General features: G+C 34.7%; 1 protein-coding gene across 1 annotated transcript; it reads left to right on the top strand.

The window, feature by feature from the left end:
- The first annotated feature begins 7,048 nt into the window (after window positions 1-7,048).
- On the top strand, window positions 7,049-8,194 carry LOC147521489 (glutathione S-transferase U17-like). Its single transcript, XM_086570009.1, has 2 exons — window positions 7,049-7,586; window positions 7,671-8,194. Exons 1-2 carry the CDS (start codon window positions 7,257-7,259, stop codon window positions 7,710-7,712), a joined length of 372 nt encoding a protein of 123 aa, XP_086426135.1. The 5' UTR covers window positions 7,049-7,256; the 3' UTR covers window positions 7,713-8,194.
- The last annotated feature ends 2,851 nt before the right edge of the window (window positions 8,195-11,045 follow it).

Raw genomic sequence — 11,045 nt, 5'->3', positions numbered from 1 at the left:
TGATTTTTTCCACCCCAATTTTGTAGATGAGGTTTTTATTCAACATGACACCTCTGACATACAGAAGTTCCGTCTATTAGAATCAATATTAAACTTTTTTATACCAGTCCAACAATTTTTCCTTAATGAAAAACTTTAGCATTTTTTCCAGTACACCAATCTATATTATGGATGTTTCTATAATCAAAATTGTTGTCACTTGACAAACTGTTTTTATAATCATCTACGAATAGCATAGCCGCTTGACAAACTGCACTCCTTCAACATGCACTCTGCACCTTCTTCATTATCTTAATCAAGTGGAAGCCCGAAACCTGCCAAAGTTATGCATGTACATCAATAGAATGTGCGACTAACAATAGGGTGAAACAGATGTAATTCAGCGATGCAACCTCCATATAGATGGTTTGAAAAAAACAACACTCCATCATTTGAATCATTCAATCTCAATACACATAAAATAAGATCCACATTATATAGATAGCTTTCAAATGGTTATCTTGCCACATAGCCATCTTCAGGAAATCTATTATTTACACATTCAATTCACTCCACATATTATATCCGACTTAATAGCTCTATAGAACAAATATTAACAGTGTCCAATGTATTTTTTTCTAATAATTATATATTGACTTAATTACAAGCAGTTAAATACCTCTTCGAATATATTTATTCGCAACATACAAGAGCATCAAATATCGAATCGTACAAAGAATACAACTAGCGTATTAAAGTGTTTTTTTCCTTATTGAATTTTTTTGTGAGACCTCGACCTATATTAATCTAAACCCTATACATGCGTTCATTCCTTTAATTTTCTCCACCCCAATTTCCTTTCCTAGCATGTGCAACGCACTTGCCCGTTTACTAGTGTTACATAAAGAAAACACGCATGAGGTGTGATTACCTCGTGGGTTTCGCCTTAACACCCGGATCAGCTAATACAAGCTAGAAGACATTCACACCCGGTCGAAGTCTGACCATCACTTTTTTTTTCTCTCTCATTTTGATTATAGAACCAACCATCTTTTAATAACAATTACAGACAAGTAAGTGTACAATTTTATTTCATTGTTCAACAACCACTTGTGATCTTTGCCAATGTTAAAAGTTCAATGTTTGTGCTTCCCTAGACTTCTCCTATCGAAGAAGATAAACTCCCTAAGAGCATTTCCAATGGGGGGTGGTGGGGGTGTAAACCGTATAGAGTGGAAAGTTTACACCCCAAGTGTCATGCCGTAGGTAATAGACTATTAGTTGATAGAGGGGGTGGGGAATTTCCCATCTCGCTATCAGTTGATAAATAGTCTAGATGACACTCGAACACACGTCTGCGTAAAAAAAACTTTCGGGCATCACCTATCTAGTTCTAAAGTCACAATTTGAAAATTTTAAACTTGGACGACACTTCAAGTGACATCCCTTTTTAATTCCAGTAATTTAAAGAGAGACATCACTTGAAGTGTCGTCCGAGTTTAAAATTAAACTTTTTTTACACTTCTCCATTGGGAACAGTAGAGAGTGGATATTTATGAGCTATACAATAATTTGTAATTGGGGTTATAAAATCCTAATGGCACCTAGGTGGAGCCTATGTAGAGGTGTAATTTTACACCCCCCATAGGTGATGCCCTAAGAAAAAAGGAGATGGTTTAGTATGTAGTTCGAGGATAGGGACTCTTTGACCATAGTGACATGGTATGCTGGGAGACCTTTGTTTTTACTAGAATCACTTTTCCATCAAGAATAGACAATAGACCATGGTCGAAAAGTAAACAAGCTTAAGTTGATATCTCATTTTATTCTCTTTCTTTCAGTGTTAATATGAACAATTGTTCATGAATGTTTCTAAATCACTAAAATTTCATATATATGAGCAAGTCCAATGGGAGCTGCTAAATTGGGTTGCGGTGCCACATAGGCCTTTTAGCTTGCCCAACTAAATTTGGTTGTCCAAAATCAAAAAACCATTCCAATCGCCCTTTTCCGTTTTGAAGTGCTAAACGATATGGATGGCATAGTTTCTGTCGTCCATCCATTATTTTGTAACGTACTTCAGTCGAATTGTTTTTGGACAGATGACACAATTTCTGTCGTTCGTCGAAATTTAACACACGGATGGCAGAAACTATGTCATCTGTCTCCCGAAACTTATTATGGCAGCTGCTAGACAAGGCCACAAATTTGGTTGGGTTTATCACACCAGTTATATTTAAGACTCTTCTAGCAACTCCATTGAAATGACATTTTGGTGTTTAAGGTGCTATATGGCCTTTTAGCAGCCCATATAACACTCCATTGGACTTGCTCTAAGACGGTATATGTGTGTAGATATATTATTACATTGTTACCAAGTACGGTACGGGTTTAAAACGCCGTACTTGAAAAAAACTTAGTTCATGTTTTCAACGGAACGTCTCAGAAAAAAAACATAAAAAAAAAGCGTAAAAAAACGCAGGGCATAAAAAACAGGTTTAAAACTGCAAAACAAGTTTAAAATGTAAAGAAACATTAAAAACCGATGATAAATAATATGATAGATAAGGAGTTTGATTTTATATAAGAGTGGAAAAAAGAATGGGCAAAGAAAACAAAATTAATAATAATACAAATAAAAGAAAATTCAAATACATGAAGGTATCAAGTTATCAATTACTCATCCAAATACTAGAAGTTTTAGATTCAGTACCAAAACACGATCCTAAATAAGATACTACTAATTACAAAAAAAAAGTTTTAAACGGAAGATTTTCAAAATCTCGTGATTAAAACGTTTTTTAAGTTTAAAATGCGATATTTTGAAAAAGTCGGGTTCTAAACGGTTACAAGACGTCTTACCAATTTAACGGGTTTTAAACACGTTTTTTTTTTCAAAAAAACACCGAACTTGGTGACAATGGATATATATCAATATGAATCTTAGGGAACATTGCCTAAAGAGATGCATCATGGCACATTCCAAGCACTGGCTCTTTAAAAATTAAAACAAATGGTCCAAGAACTTGAAATGATTCTTTTTTCACTCCTGATATCAACAGATCCAATAGATCGATCTGTTGGTATTACCGCACAGTTTGGAACAACACCGTATCGTTAGATCGGTTCAAGATATTCACTCGATGTGGGACCACCACCTTCTCTGAAAAAAGAAAAAACCACGTCGTCATCTTAGTATAATCTAATTATATTCGTTTTTAGTATGGTTTTATTTAGGGTCTTTATTTAGGTTTTGGTACTCCAAAATAATTGGTATTTGGGGTTTGGTTTGCAATAATCGACTTATTAGGTTTTAGTCCTCCTGACTAACAGTCAACCAAGTTGACTGTTTGTTAGCTGTTAGTATTTTGTGAATACCCATCATACCCTTACGTGTGTGAGGCATGTGTCAACTCAGGAGGACCAAAGCCTAATGAGTTGATTAGTGTGGATCAAACCCCAAATACCAATTATTTAGGATGACCAAAACCTAAAAAAGCCCGAAAGAAAGTGGAAGGAGTCTAGTTTAGTTTCCCACTTTTTTCCTACCGTATTTTTGAGATTGTGATAATACACGTGTCTGTATAACAATGATTTAGATCAAGTTAATCTATGTAGTATGGCTGTCAGGTTACTGTGTAAAGAAATCATGAAGTACGATTAGATTCAAGAAAGCAATAAAACAAAAATATCTTCACCCACACTCAAAAGTTTGTAAGAAATAATATTCACTGTCGATATAGAAAGATATAACTGCATGACCAGCCTTCACAAAATACCTACAACATCACGTGTGAGCCTTGTAATAATTGATTCCGCATAAAAAGAACTGTCCCAAATTTAACAGCTATTGAATCAGAAGAAAATGACACTACTCGGTAGATGTTGCACCTCGATGTCCTGAACTAAAGTTATATATCAATGTAGCGAACACAACGTTGTTCCGAAGGAACAGTGATGCCTCCAGAAAACGTGAAGTATATCACTAAAAAAGTAATCATATATAGAGACACAAAAAGAAAGGTTTTTAAGGTTTTGGTCCTCCTAACTAATAAATATTTAGGGTTTGGTCCTCCTGAGTTGACATGTGCCTCACACACGTAAGGGTATGATGGGTATTCACAAAATACTAATAGCCAACAAACAGTCAACCAAGGTCAGGAGGACTAAAACCTAATAAGCCGATTAGTGCGCCCCAAACCCAACCCAAGTGGACCCGTGCACAGTCCTATTTAGGAGGACCAAAACCTAAGGCTAATTCCAATGGTGCGGCAAAACACCAAATATGACGGAAATTGTGCTCCAACGGTGCATCAAAACGCTAACCCGCTATCGGTATAAGTTTATTTATCTATACCGCCAGTTTTAATGATATAGCATATGGCGGGCGAGTAGCGGCTAAAGAAATCTAAGGTACAAGCCAGTAGGAGTGGCGGCCATAATTTGAAAAAACATTTCCTACACGCCACTCACAATAGCGGCTAGGAAATGTGTCTCTACCAAATTCATTTTCAAAAATTTAGTTTTTCTAATTACCTTTCTATCCATAGTCTTTTACATTTTGGTTTAGGTGACAAAGAGAGAGGGAAATAGAGTTGAAGAAAGGGGCAAAAGGGGAGGTGATGTAGATGCATAACATAATTGGAGCTTTTAGATGCTTGGAAATGAAGATTTTAGCTTTGTGGAAAGGTTACTTAACAAGTTCTATTAATCAGAGTGTGTTGTTAGGTAATTAGGATAAATAATATGAATGAAAATAAGGATTTAATTAAGTTTAGTAAGTCATTTATTAGGTTTAGGAAACTAGGGTTTCTTGATGAATTATGTTTTCTTAGGCTATAAATAATTGTAATCGCCTCATTAGAGGATAGTTTTTTGGTTATTAGAAATATTGATTACAGAGCTGAGAGCTCTTTATTTTGTGTTCTTGTTTGTGAGCTATTTTAGATCTAAGTACCACGCTAATACTACATTATTTGGTATCGAGAGCCAGGTACGTTCTTGCATCATGGCCTGTGAAAGAAGAAAACATGGTGGAATAGTACAAGAATCTGCTCTAGAACGCGTGATGAAGCGAGATCAATTGGCCGAACTTACACGATGGGTTCAAGTGCTCACTTGACAGGTGACAACTTTGCAGCAGCAGTCAGAGCACCGTCAATCTCCATCCCCTGTTATTGCGGATGATTGGGAAGACGAAGATAAAGAACATTCTTTTGCTGACTTTGATTGCGAGGAATTTCTTTATGCTGCTTACAACTTATGATTCCAAAAGATTGGATTCCGAGTTGAAGGTAAAAAATTCTAACACTTCAAACTTTGTTGATGTGGTTGAAATTTTTTTTTATCTTTATTCTTGAAGTTGAAGAAAAATTGGATTTTATCGATTGGAATTTACCCCCTGTGTTTGATAAGGAGTCTGTTGAAGATGAGATGTGATGTATTATCAAATTGATTCTGGTTATGATTCAACTATTGATAAAAGGATTACAGTATCATTACAACTACCAGATTTTGAAAAAAAAATTGTTATGGAGCAGTCATCATCTCTTGTTTATGTTGATCCTTTTTGTTGTGTCTTGAAGGTCTCCTCTAGATCCAGATTGGTATATGAGTCGTCTTCTTTTGATTCGTTTGTGAAGGAAAAGTGTAGACTGTCTCAAAGTGAATATGGAAAAGAAACAGTATCTATGATACTACTATTGCTCAATAGAACTCGAGGACAAGTTTCCTCTAACAGTGGGAGAATGATGCAGATGCATAACATAGTTGGAGCTTTTAGATGATTGGAAATGAAGATTTTAGTTTATGGAAAGGTTACTTAACAAGTTCTATTAACCAAAGTGTGTTGTCAGGGTCAATATAGCAATATAAAAATAGGATAAATAATATGGACGAAAATAAGGATTTAATTAAGTTTAGTAAATTATTTATTAGGTTTAGAAAACTAGGGTTTCTTGATTAGTTATGTTTTCTTAGGCTATAAATAATCGTAATCGCCTCATTAGAGGATAGGTTTTTTGTTATTAAAAATATTGATTATAGAGTTGAGAGCTTTTTATTTTGTGTTCTTGTTTGTGAGCTATTTTAGATCTAAGCACCATGCTAATACTATATTAGGAGGGGACATAAAAACCATTTGACACACGCCTATAGCCCTATATCAATAGCGGCTACAAATTTGCTTTGGATTTTTTCACTAGTGGTGGTATCCACCAATTTCTTTTTACTTTTCTTTTCTTTTTTTGTTTGTGGGCTTTGGCCACACGCCTATAGTCATTGTTCTAAAAAAATGCTAGGCAGTAGTCGGGCGGTGGGAGAGCACCTAGCGCCTAGACTGGTTAGGTGCTAGGCGGTTTTTTTCCTAATATATCTTATAATATATATAGTAATGCACACCTATACTACAAGAAATGAAGAAAATCATTTACCATAACTCAAAAAATAAATACAAACAAAGATACTTAAAAAAGGCGTAATAGTTGAAGAAGATCGACTTCATATAAAAACATATTCTTTCTTATAGTGACAATATAATTTAAATTGGGCTTTAGTTTTTTAAACTCATTCAAATCTTAAACCTACATAGGTTTTTAATTTGTCAACATTTAAAAAAAAAAAAAAAAAAAATTGGACGCTGAAGGCTGCTTTAATCGGTTCCACCACCCAAACCAAAAACGACATCGGTTGGGTCGGTTGGTTACTACCCTAGCGCCTAGAGATTGCCTAGGCGGCTGCCTAGACCGATTTTTAGAACAGTACTTATAGTAGTGGCGGCTAATTGAAAAACCATTGGGCCTAGTTCTGCTATCCCAGCACAGTGCTATGGTGTGATGTCACATCAAACCATTGTACTTAGCCTAGTCGACAACATTTTTTATTTAGTCGACGTCGACAACATTTTTTATCTAGTCGACAACATTTTTTATTTGGTCGACGTCGACAACATCTTTTATTTAGTCGACAAGATTGACTCTGTGCTTCCGTTTTCTTCTTTTCATAATTGAGAAGTTGGTGGCCCCCACTATAGTGGATATTTCAAATAGATCCAACGGTGTTGTTTCCGAGTGCCAACAGATCGATCTCTTGATATGGGAAGGAATTGCTCTTTTTTCATGGCGTCATTACATACGTTCATATAGCCCCATTACATACGTTCATCTGACCATTCAATCACATGACATATATATATATATATATATACCCCCATTCCATATGGTTCTTCTCATTACATCTTCAAACAACAAAAACCAGATCACTTCAGTTGAGTTTGTGTAATGGCAGCAAGTAATGTGAAGGTTTTGGGTGCATGGCCTAGTCCATATACCATGCGGGTAAGAATTGCTCTTAATTTGAAAAATGTGGACTATGAGTACCTTGAGCGGAACCCTGAACGTGGGCCCCCTGAACTTAGCGAACTTATACACAAAACCAACCCAGTCCACAAGATGGTCCCGGTTCTGATTCATAATAATAAGCCCATTTGTGAGTCACTCATTATTGTTCAATACATCGATGAGGCTTTCACGTCTGGTCCTTCTATCCTTCCTTCTGATCCTTATGATCGTTCCGTTGCTCGGTTCTGGGGTGCCTACATAGATGATAAGGTACGTAATGACACTAGTTATGGTCCATTAGAAGTACAAAAAAAACATTACATCTAAGAATTTATTGTTGCTTCTATTTTACAGTGGTACAGCTCATTATTTGGGACTCTTCAAAATCAAGACTGAGGAAGAGATAAAACAACTATAGAAGGATTGTCCACAACATTTGAATTACTAGAAGAGGCATTTGAGAAGATTAGCAAAGGAAAGGACTTCTTTGGTGGAGATACAATTGGGTACATTGATATAGCATTTGGGACCAACTTAGCGTGGGTCAGGGTGTTCGAGAAGCTCAACCTTGTTAAGTTACTCGATGAAACAAAGACGCCCAATCTTTATGCATGGTCTAAGAAGTTTTGCTCCGTTCCTGCGGTTAAGGCGGGTATATTTCCTGAGACTGATAAGCTCTTGGAGTTCGTTAAAACGCTGATTGCCAAATACGATGGATTGTTACATCATAGAGAGAATGTGTAATCATAGGGAGTGTAAGACAGTAAGAGTGATCGAGTGGTTGTGATTAGTGTAATTATCTCGCGTTCAAATGTTGTTTGTTTGGAATAAAAAACGCGTATATAAAGGTGGTGTGTTGAATAAAACTTGTTGGCATCTTTTCCTTTTTTTTTCCTGATAAATTCTTCAGTTCATTCGTTCTAAGAAACAAAAGATAGGACTGGGTGCCCATCATACAAGCATGTGAATCCCTCGTTATTGTTCACAAGATGGTCCCGGTTATGATTCATAATGACAAGCCATTTGTGAATCCCTCGTTATTGTTCAATATATTGGTGAGGTCTTCACCTCGGGTGCTTCTATTCTTCCTTCTGATGCCTATGATCGCGCCATCACTCGGTTCTGGGCTGCTTACATTGATGACAAGGTATTCTTGCGTGCTTAGAAGTGCAAAAAAAAAACTCATCTAATAATTTATTGTTGCTTGTATTTTGCAGTGGTTCAGCTCATATATTATTGGCGACTCTTAAAGCTAAGACTGAGGAAGAGAAGAAAACAGCTATAGAAGGAGTGTCCACAGGATTTGAATTATTAGAAGAGGCATTTGAGAAGATTAGCTAAGGAAAGGACTTCTGCGGTAGAGATACAGTTGGGTACATCTATGGGTCCATTATTTTTAGCTCAAAGTTTGACTCAATTTCTTAGTCACAGGGTTTTCTTAATCTGAGTTGATATTTTCTTTAGTAGTCAGTCAATAGGACCCACGCACTTTACATTTTAAACTTTTTTTTTCTCTGGTTGAGATGATGGATGAGACAGATTTGAGCTTTGTTATAGAAAATTCACTAGATTTTGGACCCGAGCATACGCCCGGGATCTATTAAATATTTTGTGTGCTGAAAAGGCTTTATAAAATGTCTCACACAAATTTTCGAATCAGAATATATTTTTATTGAAAATAAATTGAAATATGTTAATGAAGCAGTGATTATGGTGCATAAAGTCTTTAGAAATTAAGAGATCAAATTGAGATAGCATCTTCACTTTATGGTTTAGGATATTAATCCATAATTTTCAAATAAAATTATCTTAAACTCGATCTAAATTTTGTATAATAGTTTTTTTAGATTTATGGTGATTTAGCGACAAATTTTCAAATCAAAAATATTTTTATTGAAAATCAACCGAAACACGTTAATGAAGCGTGATTATGGTGCATAAGTCTTGGAAACTAAAGGGATCAAATTGAGATAGCCCGGCGGCAATTATGGTGTATAAGTACTTGGAAACTAAGGGATCAAATTGAGATAGCCTCTTCACTTTGTGGTTTAGGATATTAATCCGTAATTTTCAAATATAATTATCTTAAACTCGATCTAGCTTGTATAATAGTTTTATTAGATTTATGGTGATTTAACGGTAAATCATCACCGCTCAGCTTACGTACTAATGTGTACAAATCACTAAAATAGATTTATTGTTTTCATATCCTCAAAGAATACACTACTCCCACTTGAAAAGATTTATCACATGAACGTGTCCTACGAACGGGTGCCGTTATATTAAATTATTCTAAAAAATATTAGCAACTATGCATAGCTATGAGATATGAAAATTATATTAATTACTCAATTAAATGTCTTGCACCACTCTCTGTAAAAAGGAAGCATCAAACTTTGATAAAACTCATCGACTTCTTTTCATTGTTAGTTTTAACAATAGAAGTTTGATTGAAGTTTTTGAGAATGTCCAATTTGGTGAAGATAATATTGAAGCTACTTGAATAGCAATGCATTCCCAATCACAATAAAAGAAGTTATGATAAACATTACTTAAAATGCAAAACTATATTTGTCGAGACATTTTATTCCCCTACATATAATACAAATATATTTTAGGGTTATTAGTTGAATGCATTTGCATCAAGTTTATGATTTTTCATTAATTATTCTTTGAGGTTAGTTTAATGTAGTGCGTTGCATCCGGTTCCAAATTCTCATTAATTATTCTTTGAGGTTAGTTCAATGCAAAGTTGCATCAAGTTTCGATTTCCCATCAATTATTATTTAAGGTTAGTTCAAATTGCAATTGCATCCATTTTATGATATCCCAAGTTACTTATTCATTAAGGTTAATTCAATGCAGTTGTATCCAGGTTTTTATGTTTTAGTTAATTAGTATTTGAGATTAGTTTATTGAATTTGCATCCAGGTTCTAATCTCTCGTTAATTACTCTTTGAGGTTAGTTCAATACATCTGCATCCAATTTCTGATTTCCTGTTAATTGTTTTTCTAGGTTAGTTCGATAGTTTACAATTTCTATACAGTTTGCATACATGTAAGAGTCCCTGTTTTTTAAACTCACTTTCATTTTGGGTTCCTAATTACTCGTAATTACTCATGTGAGAAGGCTAAAAAAACCGACATTTATGCTTTGAGGTTAGTGCGATGCAATTACATTCGACTTTCAATTTTTAGTTAACTATTTTTTGAGGATATTTCAATGCATTTGCATCCAATTTCTTATTTCCGTTAGTTAATATCTTATTTTAGTTTAATGCAGTTTGCATCTAGTTTTGGTTTTTGTTAATTATTCTTTGAGGTTAGTTCAATGCGGTTGCATCTAATTTCGAATTTATGTTAATTGTTCTTTGAGGTTAGTTCAATACATTTGCATCAAGTTTTGATTTCCGTTAATTATTTTTTAGGTTAGTTCAATGCGTTACATCACATTTATAATTTCCGATAATTATTCATTTAGGTTAGTTCAGGTGTAGTTTCATCCATTTTTCAATGTTTAGATTAATTAGTCTTTGCGATTAGTTCATTGCATTTGGATCTAGTTTTCGATTTCCCATTAATAACTCTTTTAAGGTTAGTTTAATACATCCGCATCTAGTCTCGATTATTTATGCTTTGAGGTTAGTTAGATCTTGAATTATATCCTGGTTTCGATTTCCGTTAATTATTTTTTGAGATTATTTCAATGCATTTGCATTTAGTTTCGAT

This window comes from Coptis chinensis, chromosome 1, assembly GCF_015680905.1.
Source record: "Coptis chinensis isolate HL-2020 chromosome 1, ASM1568090v1, whole genome shotgun sequence".
NCBI lineage: Eukaryota > Viridiplantae > Streptophyta > Magnoliopsida > Ranunculales > Ranunculaceae > Coptis > Coptis chinensis.
Note: the sequence above shows the minus strand (reverse complement) of the source record. Positions and strands in the feature narration are given on the sequence as shown.